The following is a 16895-nucleotide window of genomic DNA, read 5'->3' on the forward strand; positions in this document are numbered from 1 at the left end:
ATTAATTAACAATATCGTATATCGTAGTCGTCGTTCTAGTATTTATATTTATTTATTTATTTAGTTACAATAATATAAAACAACGAATAGATATACTTAACTAAATTGAAATGACATTCTTTCTACTAAGCATTATTCAATGGCACTTAGATAAAATAAATATGGCATGTTAATTCACAAAAAAATACGTTATTCATATGAAATTTAAGTAGCGTAGCCAGACGGTGGTCTAGACGCTGTTGCTAACCACCCTAGAAAGATAAAAAGTGTAACAATATTTTAATTAAAAGTGAAGATAACTCCAAATGTATACGCTTTATGAAATATTTTGTTCAATAAATTTCTTAACGGCTACATATAAAATAGAAACAAAAAGTAGTCACTGACAAAAGCTGACTACGCCAATTAATCTCATCGTTTTAAAATTATATTAAAAATTTTTTTGTTTTGTTTATATAAATCAAGCACACTACGATTTCCTTATAGATATTAATGATTGAATATAGAATGAAAATAGGTAATTTAATCACGTTATAATTATTAAGCGGAAAAGTGGGTGACTAAAATTTTTAATGCCTTTTTATTTATTTGTTGTTTATTGTTCGAAAAAACTAAGAATGTATCAATAAGCATGTAGGGATTGATTTTAATAATTTAATATTAGTATCACTTAAAATAGATAAATGAAGGGTACGATGAAAAACAATTGAAAAACGATTGTATTCATATCACACTCTTACAAATTTATTAAGATCCTCAGCAGGTAACACTTTCTTTCTACTGACCGATAATTTAGTCGCGCGACTGTTATTGCAAATTTCGCATTTGAGCACTGAGGAGTGCTGTATCAAACTTTATTACACAAATGCCGTATATTTCAACAATTAAGTTAGAAGATAGTCGTGTTTCATTAAATTATTTATTTTGCGCAACTACGTTGCCTGTGGTATTGTGAAGATGATACCTAATAAAAAACAGTACTATAATTATTCAAATTAAGTTTATAGCATTTGGTAGAAAATGGGTTACCTACAGGGGTTCTTAATGAGTTGTTTTAATATTAGAAAAGACTAAATTTCAATCAACTTTGGTTGAAAACTACTACTACATTTGGATTTTGGGATATATGGCTGAGAGCCTGTGCTGTCGATGTTTACATAGCTCTGAATTCCATCTCGTTGTTATCAATGCTTTCTTGTTCCTGCCGCCTGTGTAAAGTTTCTGCGTCTTTTCTGCAATTAATGAAATAAAAGTGATACAAATTAGACACATACAGTTAGTTTTTTTTTCCTTCTTTTTAGGATCTATTTTGACTTTTAAAATACGTTATCTGTATTTTGTACTTTCTCGTACAATTTTTACAAAAACAAAGTAGAATACATAATTTTTAATCTGATGTATTTATAGAGTTATAGACTGTCACTTACGCATATTTGTTAGAAGACGGTTGGAAAATACTTTTTGGACAGAGTCTGTAGTATGGCCAGCACTCTCCTCCCGACTCTCCAGCGCGTTGCGCCTCAACGTACTCACTCAAAAGATTCGCGTATGGAGACTTACTGGGACTAAAATGTTTAAAATCATTCAGATAAAAAAAAATTAAAAATCAACATTTTTATGACATGTCTTTGGATATATGTATAGTTTAGTTATGTTACTCTTATTAGTTTATTTTGAATTTTTAAATTCTACATTTGCTACTTACCTAAAGAATAGTTTCATTACTTCACCAATAAAACCAAAATTTTTAAGCGGATGCGCATTTATTTCGCAAATAGCTCTCAAAAGGCATTCTTTACCATCTAAACCAAAATTAGCTAAAAGGTCTTCAGCGATTCCGTATAACAGAGCCCTGTTGAGAATAAACAATTTTTTTTATAATATGTCCATTTTACTAATACTTGTATACTGAATCACGTTTAACCTAAGCAACTTATTTCATATAATTATAACATTGTGATTTTTATTTTAGTGTTATATATCTATGTTATATATCTATCTATACCTAAGGTTGAAACTTCTTTTACATACAGAATAAATTATCCGACTTATTTTTTAAGAATAATACCTATCCAATGTTTGTCATAGAAAAATCACCTCATTCAACTTCAGTTAATAATATAAGAAAATTTTAAATCCAAACGTTTTCTAAAGGCTCGTTTACTACAAACGTAATACGATGTAACACCATTTAAATTTCACGTATCGTACATTAATGTTTAAAAAAAAACATTACACAACGTTTCCAAAGGCGTGAATGAAATATTAAATGGTTTCCTATTTCCTCAGCGCTATGTTGCGCGTCACATTCTTGACTTATTTTTATACAAGTGAAAGTGAGTCGATTGTATCGTCACGTTATCCTGTAGGTGACTTGTATGTCATGTGTGAGGTCTTACGACTATTTTACTTGTTCATCACACGTGATGTCTTATGATACTTTTACAAAGACTTATCGTCGCCCGTGACCATGGCGCCTGCAACGTTACCAAAATATCGGAAGTTTCAAAATGACAATCGTGGTTAGCCCGTTCAAGTAAGTGTTGATAGTGATCATAAAAGCTTAAAAACTTATTTAGTTTTAACGCTAATTCACTTTCACTGTACTATTTACTGTTGTGTAAATAGTTTAATACAGAATACTTATAATAACATTATGTATTTAAGTATCCTTCAAATGTAATACCTCTCTCCTCCGTGGAACCTATCAAGTATATGTTGCTCTGCCTCCGGCGGTATCGCTTCTCGTGTTGACCTTTTCCCTCTCCTCGTATCCAGATATTGTCCCACATAGTTCGCCATCACGGATGCGGCCGCACTACCCATAGATCTTGCGAAAATCGGTGGCAAATCACCGTATGGGTTTTCGTTATCAGTTAGACCAAGCTTATCGAAATCAACTGCAAAAATAAATTAATTTTAGACTACTTTCTTATATATATTTGGTCGAAGAGCTGCTCTGATTCTTAAGAGCTATATTAATTTTTATTATTATAACCTAAGAAAAAAATGTTTGAAACTCAGGTAGGGAGGGCACAGCAGGAAATATCCTGCTCAAAATCTGGAGCAGGCCGCCTGGGGAAGAACCGATAGTGTACTCGACCTTACAGTAGATAATAATGCTTTCAAGCAGTGTTGTGTTTCTGTGGTGAGTAAGGTGACCGGGGCTCCTGGGGGTAATTGCGGGTAGGGTTGGAAATGCGCTTGGGATGCTTTTGGTGTTGCAGGCAACTATAGGCTACAGTAAACGCTTACCATCAAGTGAGCCGTAAACTTGTTTACCGACATAGTTGTGTAAAAAGAGGTATTTATTCGTGGTTTTAAGTTTTTTTTTTTATTAGATGAAAATTGATCAACAGTTTAGTCACAAAATTTGACAGCCTCACTATAGATTTATCAATTCATAATAATCCTGGGAATATAATTACAAAATTTTATTTACTGCTATAATATTAGCAACTCTTCGACTCGTGGTTTTACGACACCACAGAAATGTAAAACGCTAATTTACTCAAGATATAAAGTTCAAGGAACATCATTTAGTAATGATTGAATAATGTCTATTCGTAGTAATGGCACGTAGTGTAACTGTACCGCTACTATAAACTAAAAAACTAGTAACTACTTATACAATCTACATACTATATTTTTGAATCACAACTATTTTAACTAATAGAAGCTATATTAAAATAAAAATAATGTACTTGATAATAAATAAATAAATCTGGTTAGGAAATCTGGATTAAATAAATCTGGATATAATTATGTAATAATGAGAGTGGCACACATTAAGAGTAATATTATCCAAATGCGATCCGATTTTTACCTTTTTTTTGTAACTATAGTCAATACTTTCAATTTTTTCTCATTTTAAAATTTTAACTTTCGTAATTAAATGTTTTTCAAAATAGGGAAATTCCAAAAAAGTAAAATAGTGTAAAAAACACTCTTAAAAAAGTGTGTATTTGCAAATCACACACTTCAGAAGTTAAACTTATGAAATGTCCTAGGAAGGAGGCTGTTGCGATTTCTTCTATTGAAGATGATAACGGTCTCGTGAAAAACATCGTAAGCGCCAGGCACAAAGTGTCACTTATGCGTTTTGAGCAGTGATGTATTTATCTCATTCTGTCTTAAACATGTTTGGGTTTCTTTATCGTGACACATTTTCATTTTATCGAGTTCCAAATCACAACGATTCTTAAAAAGTTCTCTTTACTTCAATATCTATCTTAATTTATAATCTTGTAACCTTATTAAGTACATTGTAAAAATAGTGCGAAATTCAATACCACAAAACATAGGCAAGATATTTTTCAAAGAAGTAAATTCCTTACATAGGAACACATGAGTAGAACTACCAGTCTATAGTTAAGCTGAATAATGTATGATTTAACTACTTGTTAACGTTAATGAGTATTCCATTTTTAAAATAATACTAAATATTAAACTACCTAATGTTAAAACTATTTTTTCTACTTTTCAACATCTACTGCAACATTTTATAATTTAAAATACTGACTTTTGCACTCCAGCTGATACATTATTGTACCTGTAAAATTGTCGCTGATAAATTTTAATTGCACCATAATACAATCAAAGCAAATTGCTTAGACAATGTTTAATTACTTTCATGCGAAAATGTTTCTTAAATAATTTTGGTTAGGTTTTTTTATGTGTTTTTTATGTGTGTTTAAGGTATTTTTGTACCTATGCTTTATTACAAAGCAATTAGATTTTTTTTACAGTTAAAATTTATATAAAATGTAAAAAACTCTCCTATAAAAATTAATATAACACAATGAAATATACAGCAAAATTGATTGAACATAGTTATAAAGAATATTGGCATCAGAATAAGGTTTTATTTGTCGATACTATACTGTAAAGCTGCCTAATATATTGCAAATATATTGTAATTATTATATTCTGTAATTTAAATAATTTGAAAAATATAAAGATACTTACTTGTGAATGGAAAACTGACTGTCACATTAGAAAGAAATCCTTTGGGCGGATGTCTGACAAATGGCATCGATATCGAAGGCGTTATGGCCATTGTTGTTCCTGGCGGAAGTGCCAGCCTCCCATCGTTAGTAATCCAAAGTATCCTCTTTTGACGAGAGTGTGGAATATTCTCTTTTGTTACCTCTTCCCTACTTTCGAGTGACGCCATCGGCAAGAGTGCAGCAAGTGCTATACTAATCAATACGCGAGGAATTCTCTCCATTGCCAACCTGTTCAAATATTAAAAAGATAATTTAAATTGTTTATCTGTTAGAACAATACATGAAAAAAAGGGCATCCTTAGTAAATTTATCGAAATTTTAATACGTCCTGTATTAAAATTTTAATAAATACTTGCTAAAAAGGTTTTTTATTTCTATAAATCATAATTTTAAAGGAAAAAATATAAAACACATTTTCAAAACCGAATAATGTCATTATTTTTAACACTTCAAATACGTAAATAAACACGCTTTGTTTTTTATTTGAAATATTTTACTTATTTCTGATATTTAGTACACCTTATAAAAGAAACTTAGTAAATGATTAAAATGCAAAACAAAACCTTGAGAATAAGAGGCAGATATGACTGCAACAAGGACATTGAAGAAGATATCAAGGAATTAGAAAAACAATACGGTATCAATTTCAAATCGTTGACACAATGGAGAAACATTATTGAAAAAATAAACGCAGTTAAACTAGATTGTAAAAAGAAACTTATAAATGCAAAAAATCGTAAATATCAGATAATTGAAAAGCTTTATGTACAAAGCTATAGAATCTCTCCGTTTGTATTAACTAATAAACTTTCAAGAACATCTAAATTACGTAAAGAAGAAAAAATTAACGTAATACAACAAAATACACTTCCAAAATCAGAGTATTCATTTATGTCTTTACATAATGTTAGCGTTGATAACGTAATATTGAGTGGAGAAAACTATATAGAATCAAATGCTCATCCTAATTCTGAAATAGTACAGTCGAAAGATCAGATTTTGAAACAAGACATAGAGCTAGATTCGTACCTAAATAATCCTCAATATCTTCCACCTGTTATATGCACGAATCCGCATAAGCTTTTATCATCCATTAGATCTAGTGAAATAATTCTAAATAATAAAGAAAGTAAAAATGATGGAAATGATTTTAAATCTGAAGCAGTCGAGGGAATTTTGTCAAAACAGACGAAACTAGTCCAATGTTTTCCGGCCAAATTAATAATTACTAGCAATACAAGGACAGAACAAGTGCTTAAGTTTGCTGTATTAAATACGAGTACCGAGTACGTACATATACGGCTGAAAAAAATGTCAGACACGTCCTATTTTAAATCATTCAAATTATTTCCTCTTGTACCCGTTAAATTGAATCCAGGTTTATCAAAAAATTACAAATTTATTTTCACTCCTCATTATAAAATTAATGTCAAGGATATTTCATCACTAATATATTTTAAAATACGTAGTAAAATAACCGAAGAAATACTATGTCTTCCAATCGAAGGACAAGTTGAGAAATATAATGCCGTAGTAGTCACAGAGACTGTAAACATTCCCCAAGTATATTCATGGCAAGTAAATGCTAAATGTGGATATCCTAAAGGAATTGTCCAAATTCAAGTGTGTGACAATACAGCATACGATTTGTATATACGAAAAAAGGACGTGAATTTTATAAACGAATCAGTAGACACACGAAGTTTTGATTCACTCGAAGTTATCACTCCTAACACAGAAAGTTTGATACAAAAAACTAATGATGATGAAATAGAGGTACATGATAGGACATTATTGTCTCCCAAAATAACTGAAATGGATACATTGGATATTATAAATATCGAAAATGAGGCATTAAATTCGTCCAATGTAGTAACACTTGTGCTGAACGATATTTTAAATATTGTTTTTGAACCATTTATCTTTAAAAATGCATTTTTGCGATTAAGACCTAAATCTAAAAGACTAGTTCTCGTCTACTTCACTAAAGCGGAGCATATCGGCTATCACCAGTGCTATTATGACTTAACATTTTGTGATTCGGATGATAATGTTTTTGTCAAGACTATCAAAGTTTTTGTTGAAGTTTTACCACATCCTATCGTAATATATCCAAATATCTTAAATTTGATAGAATCCCCTGTAGTATTTGGACACTGTAAAGATCATTTTACGATCATGAATACACACAAAGTCCATCCCGTCTCAATAACAATTAAAACGACGAGCAAAACAAACAAGATTTTTCAAATTACACCTAGAATCGTTTCGATACCTGCAAAATCGAATGTTAACTTTAATATAAAATTTTGTAGAGAAAACATAAATGCGTCACAAAATTTAGAAATCATGGCATACTTTACAATAAAGATAATAGTCAGTGGCCATTTATCTATCTATCAGAACGTTCCTCCTTTTTATTACGAAATTATAGCACCGTGTACTAATGAGTTTATCAAAACTTATCATATAGAATATACAAATGATAGTGTACTGCATTAAATCGTATAAAAACTTTTCAAAACTATTGAGATAATAATGTTTAAATTATCAGTTTCAATATAACGATCGTTGATGTTAGATTCTGGATCAATAAATAATCAAACTTTCAATATTATTACACATTAAATGTGTTTAGACTTCTTCGAATGTGCCATTAGGCTAATTTAAAAAGAAAATAAAATATTAAACACGAATCTATTAAGTAAAATTGGGCTGGCGACCTTAATATATTAACGCGCAAAATACAAGTGTCAATGACCATCTTCACGGTTGTGAAGCGAGCCATAATTTACTTTCTCGCATCATAAAAATTGCAACAAGTGAAGTTACAAGGAATGCCGGTGAGGACGGCAAGGATTAAACCTGTTGACCAACTTATATGTGTTACAGGTCAACGAGATTGCCTGTACCCGCATAATATACCACTTGAGATTGGCAGGTCACAAACCAGTTCTGAACAATCGACAATAAATTTCAGATGCTTGATGTCGGTTATAACATATAGTCGTCGGAGATTTGCGGTAATGGTTATGATATAATTTTGAATCAGTTAATTGAACTTACGTATAATTTTCGTGCATGCACTGACTGTATATTAATTAAACAATTAAAACAGATAATAATACTAAAAAGCCTATCGAAACGCTTAAATTTATGATATTAGTATACAAATAAACAAAATAAATCAGGCTCTGTTTTTTAGGTAAATGATTATTTTATCGACGTTTAAAGGTTGTTTAGTCTATTGATATTTTAAAGCGCTATCTATTAAATATAATTAGATACATTAATTAAGATCAGTGGTCTAATTCGAAATATCTAGTTTTTAGACACAGTGAAAATTGATGAATCCTAAATAACTTGAGATAAAAATAATTTTTAAACTAGAATAGCTTCGGTAAGATGAATAGAAACAAGACATTTTAATAACAGTTCATAATTATTAGTTGATAAAATTTCAAAGCCAATTCCAGTACGGAAGATTTATTATTAAATTTATGTTGAATATACTATTTTCCTATTTTATAGCTATTTCTATTCTTACATGAGACCAATACTCAAGCTACGAAGCTGTAAAATTTTAATATTATATTGTTAGTTACCCGCTCATATGTATATTTCGATGCAAATATATTTTAATGACAATGATCCCTGTAAGACAAAGTACGACTTTCCCAAGAACCGTTATTGTTTTTGTGCATTGTTCCCGAAAAACAATTGTAAAAACGACCATGAAATTGACGCTTAACTATTCGAAGTATAATTAACACGACGGAAAAGTAGGTGTGTGTCAAACGTTAGTGTCAGTACGTGTGTGTTCGGAAAATTTCTTGTAAAATTTATTCGCTTTTACGCTCTTGGCCTTATTCTAGAGGAAACTGATATAAGTCAACTGTCTTAGTAAAAACCAATACATTATTTTCCTACACGGATTTTACTGCTGCGTATGTTTTAATATAAGTGTGTTACTGATATGTTCTGTTTCAACTTCTGTTTTTATTTCTTTAAATTACAAATATTTAATTATTGACCAAATGTCGTAATGTATATTATTTTTATCGATTAACCTTTTCAGCGCATTCAAAGGTTAAATACATATAAATAGTTATATTGATTGAAACCGTAAAAGGCGTTGGAAAATTTCTAATTGACACCCTTATCCGTGTTGTAAACCTACTTGTAATTCTCGACGTCATTCATACATACATATAAATACGTTATCGAGATAGAAAATCGATGAAGTATCGATATTTTGGAGTGTAATCACGAATTATTTCGTATTCAATCCGTGTAGGTACTGCTTTCGCTGTTCAGAAACAAGAGCTCTTCCTGTTTTCAGAATTGATTTACGTGTTTTATGTTTGTAATATATATATATATATATATATATATATATATATATATATATATATATATATATATATAATGTGTGTTTATAATTTAATTTCAATTTAAAGTGATCAATAAAATATGATAATTTGTATGATATCTCGTAGTGTTTTGATATAAAAAATCCAGGATCTCTCTCAATCATAAAATTGAGGTAAAAAGTTACAATTGAAAATGCACCAAAAGTATTTGAAATATGAAATTAATTAATTAGTCATCGTCAAAACAAAGTTTTAGGAAATAAATAAATCAAAAACACTATCTCTACATTAAAAAATAGATTGAATGCAATTTTTGAATCGCAGTTAAAAAAAATAGGAAGAATTCGTTAGATTGTACATATATCCGTTAGGTCAGCTTATAAGAACTTTTCAAGCTTAAATGAACTGACTAATAGATGTAGTAAGAATACGGTTAAATTTATTTTCAACCGACTTAAAAAAAGGAGAAGGTTACTCAATTCCACCGTATATATATTTAATGTATGTTCGGGGATAACTTCGTTTATGAACCGATTTTGATAATTCTTATTTTGTTGGAAAGGAGATATCCTAAGTGTGGTACCATGATAAGGAAACCAGGATCGATTTACGAGATCCCATAGAAATTGAGGGAAACACTCGAAAATCCGCATAACTTTATAATAACCTTTAAGTAATCTTTGATAACGCGTATTTACTTGACTATTTTTTCGTCTACCTACGTTGTATTACTTGTCGATATAATCGAAGTCGGTTTTTTCGTTTGCCAGAAAACACAATTAATTGTAATTAAAAAACAGGGAAATACTTGTTATAAAAGTTTTTAAAATTTAACTGATCTAAGTTATGATGTCATCGATTCTTTTGAAGCTGTTTCAAGTTTTCAACAATTACTCTTGTAACTACTAATTGCTATGTAGTAGTTCCTAAAACTATTTCTTTGACTTATGAATAATGTATGTGAATAATAGGCGAAACTTATGGACCATATTAAACATTAATCTCATACAGATCATTTTATTGCTTAATTGTTCTGTTCAAAAGTATTGTTCACATGTCTGTCGCAAAATATTTCTTCGTCAGACTAAAGAGGCTGAGGCCTGTAAATGTATTATGTATCATTAATTATAATCTTTAATATTGTTAATTAGAGTTTTGATTCTTAAATCGATAATAATAATAATACTAAACCCAAATATTACCGAAAGTAAAACGAAACCTAAAAATATTAAAAAGAATAGCTCTAAAAATAATATTAATAATATGTAAATGAAAAAGAAGACAGAAAAGAAGGTGTTGTCTTGAACGTTTTGTCTAAGATTCCTAAATAATATTTTAGTCTAAGATAGAGCTGTCATCATTTAAAAAACCAGTCGTAGCGCTTGACATTTCTTGTACATCTACGTACCTACGTTCTGACGAGTTTTTATAGCGATAACTAGTTCGTAATCAGTGTGTAATATACATATATAATAACATATAACATTATATTAAATATTCTAATACATAATAACCACATTAGAGAATCTGCTCTTCAGATGTATGTAGTGGTGTAAACAATATCGATATAACTCTACGATAAATTCATGTGAAAGGAAGGGTATATATTACACTTATCAGTAACAATTTCTCTGTTCCCGGGATTGCGTGTTTAAGAGATGTCCATCCCGGTTTCCTGAGACTTTTTTTGGTATTGGGAAAAGTAGTTAAGTAGGTTTACTTAAAATAAGTTTCAATTAATACCACATAATGTTTAAATTTATCGTTAGAAAATGAAGTGTTTGTTTTACAAATAATAATTTTTTTAAGTACTGGATATATCGTAGATGTCTGACATCTCATGCTTTAAAATTGTCTGATAAAAGTGATAGTGGCATCGTAGACAATGCTTTATCTTTATTTTTTTTTATTTAGATAGGTTGGTGTAAAAAAAGGCTTCTAACGCTAAGAACTATTTGTATACTTCTCCTAAGTGATACTACATTTTTAGGGCTAACTAAATTTAAAGGCTCAATTATGCTAAAACACTTTTATGGTGGTATATGTATCTAAAACAATAATTATTATTCTACAAATATTAAACTAAATTGAGAGAGGATAAAGAACTTTTAATGCTATATTACCGACTTCTCAAAGTCAAAATTTCCTTTTATTAAAAAGCAATGAATGTATTTACATAATAAAATATATAAATACAATCAAATTTACGATTGTCTGTCATTTAAATAGTTTTTAATAGTCAAAGCTTAAAATTGTTAAATTCCTAAATCCTCTTCACTACATAGTATAAAACAAAGTCGCTTCCCGTGTGTCTGTCCTTATTTATGCTTAGTTGCTTAGATCTTTAAAACTACGCAACGGATTTTGATGCAATTTTTAAAAGATAGAGTGATGCAAGAGGAAGGTTTATATGTATAATACATGCATAATATGGTAGAAAAACACACTGATAATTTCAGAGGTTTCTACGTATCTTTTGCTGTAGATAGTATTTAGTATCAGAATTGCACCCATGCAAAGCAGGGGTGGGTCACTAATAATCTTTTATTTATACCCAAATACTTATCTATGGTCATCATACTCGTATCATCCGCAACAAGCATGTCTAACAGAGATAACTGTTTAGCGATAAGGTTGCAATTTGTAGACACTGCTCAATAGCTTAGATGTTTTATTATGCTTGACTATGGTATACCTATGTATTCTATTTTTTTTTTCACTTTCTCATACTTACAATATACAAAATTATACAATAACTAGCGACCCGCCCCGGCTTCGCACGGGTGCAATGCTGATACCAAATATACTACAGAATGTCTTTATTTATAGTGTGAAGCTAGCTTGTAACATGGTTATTAACATAATAACAACAACATTCAAATATGCGTCGTTAGATTATACGTTGTTACAGATTTCTATACTAATGTTCTAAATTTCGGTCAAAAGTCTCCACTTAACTATTATAAATTATCGTACAAAAAAAAAAAATTAAATTGCCGTAAAAAAAATTTTCATATAAATTATATCTTGAATTCATTTGATGATATTATTAAATTATTCTTACGCCATTAGAAAGATATATGATCAGGAGTAACAGAGGCTATAAAACATAAAAGACGTTGCTGTTACCGCTGCAACGATCTAGCGCAACAGTTAGATAAAATGACAACACAGGTAAAACTGAGCGATAACTAGCATAATTGTGTTTGCTCGCAAACAAAAAAAAAACCGACTTCAATTACATCGACGTGTAATACAACGTAGATCGACGAAAAAATAGTCAAGTAACTGCGCGTTATCAAAGATTAGTCAAAAAGTAGTTATCAGATCTCGATGAAATTTAAATGTGACCACATGATAAACATCAGCTTTCGATTAAATTAAAAATTATCAAAATCGGTAAACCCAGTAAAAAGTTATTGCAGATTTTCGAGAGTTTCCCTCGATTTCTCTGGGAACCCATCATCATATCCTGGTTTCCTTATCATGGTACCAAAATCGGTACATCCAGTAGAAAGTTATACGGTATAGGTAGTACGTAGGTCGACGAAAAAAGCGTCAAGTAAAAACGCATTATTAGATATAACTCGAAAAGTAGTTGTTAGATCTCAAATAAATTTAAATGGGACCAATTGACACACACCACCTTTCAATTAAAAAAAAATTGTCGAAATCGGTCCACCCGGTCAAAAGTTCTGATGAAAGGTCAAAAGTTCTGAACATACATTAAAAAAAAATACAGTCGAATTGAGAACCTCCTCCTTTTTTGGAAGTCGGTTAATAAAATAAAATTAATTAATATATTAATTAATATAATATTTACAATAAATTGATATATGTGATATAAACGATACATTATCACAGACACAATGATGTGTTCACTGGGTATTTAATTAAAAAATAATCGACTTGTAAAAAAAACTTGGCTGCATGTGTGTAAAAGCGAATAAGAGGAATAACACGCGAAGTGTTATCGTATGTAATATATTCTTTTAAAACAGTGTCAATACCGAATCGAGAATTTTTAAACCTGTGACGTCATTATTTAATTTTTTAAGGGATCTCGAAATTATATATATTATTTTTGAGTAATAATGAAAACTACATGATATTACTATGGGCGGCAATTTTACGATGACCCTTTTTGCCATATTTTTTGTCACGATTTTATAATATACATTCTACCTACCATTGGTTCAACATCATGGTTACTGTGATTCAGAAAAGTTATCATAATAACGATATCATTTTGTAATGCGTCGTAAACATTATTATCATTTGTCTTGACAGTTTCTGAAAGAACTTTACAAAATATCTTAAAAGTGCTCTCATTAATTGGGTTTAGTGGCTTCCAATAATGCCAAAAATCATAAAACTAATTTTAGTATTTAAATTCTTGTTAGTAAAGAAACAAAAATATAGCTAAATAAAGATCGATATATCAGAATATTTTATTTTAAATACCACATGACAACAGCTTCAAATGACCTAAATAGATTCTAGACTTACAGTAGTACATTGGTCATTGTGAAGACGAACAAACGTAAATCCAACAATTTCGTCTGCCAAATGTGTTATTGTTTTCACTTGCGGTCCCTTTTATTACTTTGCATATATATTTTATTATGCATACGCTGTTGTTCGCGATGTCACTCGTTTTTAAATCAAGTATAAATAATTCTAACTTATGTGTTGAAAAATAAGTGTTCATTGAGATTTCATTTTTTGATTAGAAATCGATAAAAATTATAATGTTAAAATTTAGAATACAAATCTTATGAAATCAATAGTATTATGTTCGTTTTAATTGATTATTAATTACTTAAATAATACTTCCATAAACAAACTAAAAAATATTAAGTAGCTGATATATATTTCATATTATGCCTGTTTCCATTCAGCCTGTAACATCCTACTGCTGGGCACGGGCCTCTTTCCCCATGTAGGAGAAGGATCAGAGCTTAATCCACCACGCTACTCCAATGCGGGTTGGCGGATATATTCCCTACTATGAGTAACGATCGCTATCAGGTGTACATGATAACAACCGGGACCGACAGCTTAAAGTGAGCTTAAGCTTAGTGCTCTCCGAGGCACGATGGAGAAACCCTACAAGGAGTAACAGCCAGACCGATAATACTAGATAAATATTTGTAAAAACACAAATAGTCACTCCGAGCGGGAATTGAACCCGTGACCGTCGGTGTTTAGGCGCCGCCGACACGGCACACGCATCATTACACGACAGCGGTCGTCAATTTCGTACTAAATAATGTTAATTACATAAGAATATTTTTACGGGTATTCTTACTGAGTTCTACTATAAATGTAGTTGAAAAATTTGAATCTTGTATTCGATTCGATTTGCTTTAATTTATACGTAATTAACTTTATCTAAAAAATCATTTTATTAACAAAATAGAATAGCATTTTTCTAAGGAAACATAATTTATTATATTTTACTTTATCTGCTATTTTCAATTTTTGCCAATAATGCGTTTCATTTATCCCAAAATATTTTTATTTATTTATTAATTCTTCATTTTACACCAAAACATTTACTTACACGGTGAAAAAATATGAATATATAAGTACAGTATGTTTACAAGTGAACAATAACACAATAAAATTATTATGTTTTCCGCAAACGAAAAAAAAAAAACAGCCTTTAATTGCATCGACAAGTAATAGGACGGTAAAATAGTCAATTAAAAACGCATTATTAAGGACTCTAACTCATCAGATCTCGATCAAATTTTAATAGAACCACCAACTAGCGACAGCTTTTGATAAAAAAAAGAATCATCACAATTGATATAACCAGTAAAAAATTATAAATATTAACAAACATAAAAAAAAATACAATCAAATTTAGAAACCTCCTCTTTATAAAAATTTCGTGTCGGCTCTTATAATTTGAATTGAAATAGGTATATTATTAATAAATGTACTCTTTGTACCGTTATGGTTAAAAACGTCCAAAACAAAGTTTTCTAGCTCAAATAAAATTAATATAAATTTTGTCAGACAACTCCTGAGATAAGCGCGCTTTAAAAAACGTTATTTGGATTTTAAGTATTTAAACAGATTTCTATAAAAGCTTTATTAAATAAAGTAATGAGCAAAAAATCGAGTTTAATATTACAGACTGAAAAGTATTAATGCAAATGATGAATTTGTTTAATATAATTTAAAGACCCAAATACATTTAAAAATAAGTAATAGAAAAAAGTAACGGAAGATTAAAATTCTTGCCAGTTTGAAAAAAAAAAGACTCAAAAGCGGAACACGTATTTATTAGTTACGCCAGAAAAGAGATTAAACTATTTTTTTATTGTAATCGGTCCAGACAGTTGTAATGAACCGTTATGATTATTAATGCAATTTACCCTAAAGATATCGCAACTTTATTATCTTCAACAACGCAGTCGCTTCGTCGAACAAGATTTCAAGTACACTCACTAACACACTAGATAAAATAAGTTACATTTAGCCCATTTAGTAATAACCTGTAATTTCAAAAGTAAATAAAAATAAAACAATCATAAATCGATTACGAATAATATACTAGACTATATATTTATAAGGCATACTGCTTGAGGTCACCATAACAAGTTATTTACCTTACCGTGACTTCGACGAATTGCAACTCGTAATATAAAAGGCTGTCTTTTTAATTAGGCACTAGCGATCTAGGCCGTATTTTATCAACGATAACAAGTGGCCTAGCTTCTAGAAATGAATGAATTCTGCTTAAATAACTTGTTCATTTAGCTTACCAGTTTAGAAACTAATTTTAATATTAGCACGGGACACAGGGTTAAAGTCTTGAGCACTAATCACTGTACACGACCCTGACGGGCGATCATCACAAAATGTATCAAATGATTACTGTCCCGCACTGCACTCGTCAGTTTCGTTGTTTCGTTGCCAAAATTTCGCTAACTTTCGGGCACGCTCTCGCATAACAAACACTATGAAGTTTGCCCTCCTTAAAGTAATCCGAGTCGAATTTCCCTTGGCATCGACAGTTTCAAAATTGACACACGCTATCCCCCGAGTCCTTGCGTCGTCTGTACGTCGAGGAGCTGTATTGACGACTTTGTATTCACTTGCCGCCGAAACTCTCTTCGCTAATTGCGATGCACGAGGCGTCCTTCGCTTTCCTCTTTATGAAACAATGGAGTGTCGCGGCACCCTGGGGTGACGGGTTAGTCGTCATCGTAGAGTCGCGTTGGGTTTCAAGAGATCGGGTCTAATTGGTCATAGTTTTCGTAATGAGTTATGTTGCGGGCGGCGTGGCGGCGGTACCGGTATGGAATGGAGGCCCGCGCGCAGTAATCATTCGACGTCGTCTTGCGAGTTGGCCACTGGGTTAGCGGTGCTCCTTTTCCTGCTTCGCTTAATCGGTAGCGTACCTACTTGTGGGCAAACCCGCTCGGGAACGACAACTTGAAATGTGAAATTTTTTATTACATTCAGCACAAGATAGCGTACAATAAAAATTTACTGA

At 30.7% G+C, this 16895-nt stretch overlaps 1 protein-coding gene across 1 annotated transcript; it reads right to left on the reverse strand.

Moving 5' to 3' along the window:
* Positions 1-1153: 1153 nt before the first annotated feature.
* Positions 1154-5230, reverse strand: LOC123661863. Its single transcript, XM_045596801.1, has 5 exons — positions 4969-5230; positions 2687-2900; positions 1706-1852; positions 1428-1565; positions 1154-1232 (listed from the first exon to the last, which is right to left on the reverse strand). Exons 1-5 carry the CDS (start codon positions 5228-5230, stop codon positions 1154-1156), a joined length of 840 nt encoding a protein of 279 aa, XP_045452757.1.
* Positions 5231-16895: the final 11665 nt, after the last annotated feature.

Source organism: Melitaea cinxia, chromosome 17, assembly GCF_905220565.1.
Source record: "Melitaea cinxia chromosome 17, ilMelCinx1.1, whole genome shotgun sequence".
NCBI classification, from domain to species: domain Eukaryota; kingdom Metazoa; phylum Arthropoda; class Insecta; order Lepidoptera; family Nymphalidae; genus Melitaea; species Melitaea cinxia.

Excerpts from the sequence above, each read along its gene's own strand:
- LOC123661863 (XM_045596801.1), bottom strand. The coding sequence starts at position 5,230 with ATGGAGAGAATTCCTCGCGTATTGATTAGTATAGCACTTGCTGCACTC. Across the intron at positions 2,901-4,968 it reads AGTCAGTTTTCCATTCACAA|TTGATTTCGATAAGCTTGGT; the intron begins GTAAGTATCTTT and ends TTATTTTTGCAG. Across the intron at positions 1,566-1,705 it reads GTAATGAAACTATTCTTTAG|TCCCAGTAAGTCTCCATACG; the intron begins GTAAGTAGCAAA and ends TAAACATTTTAG.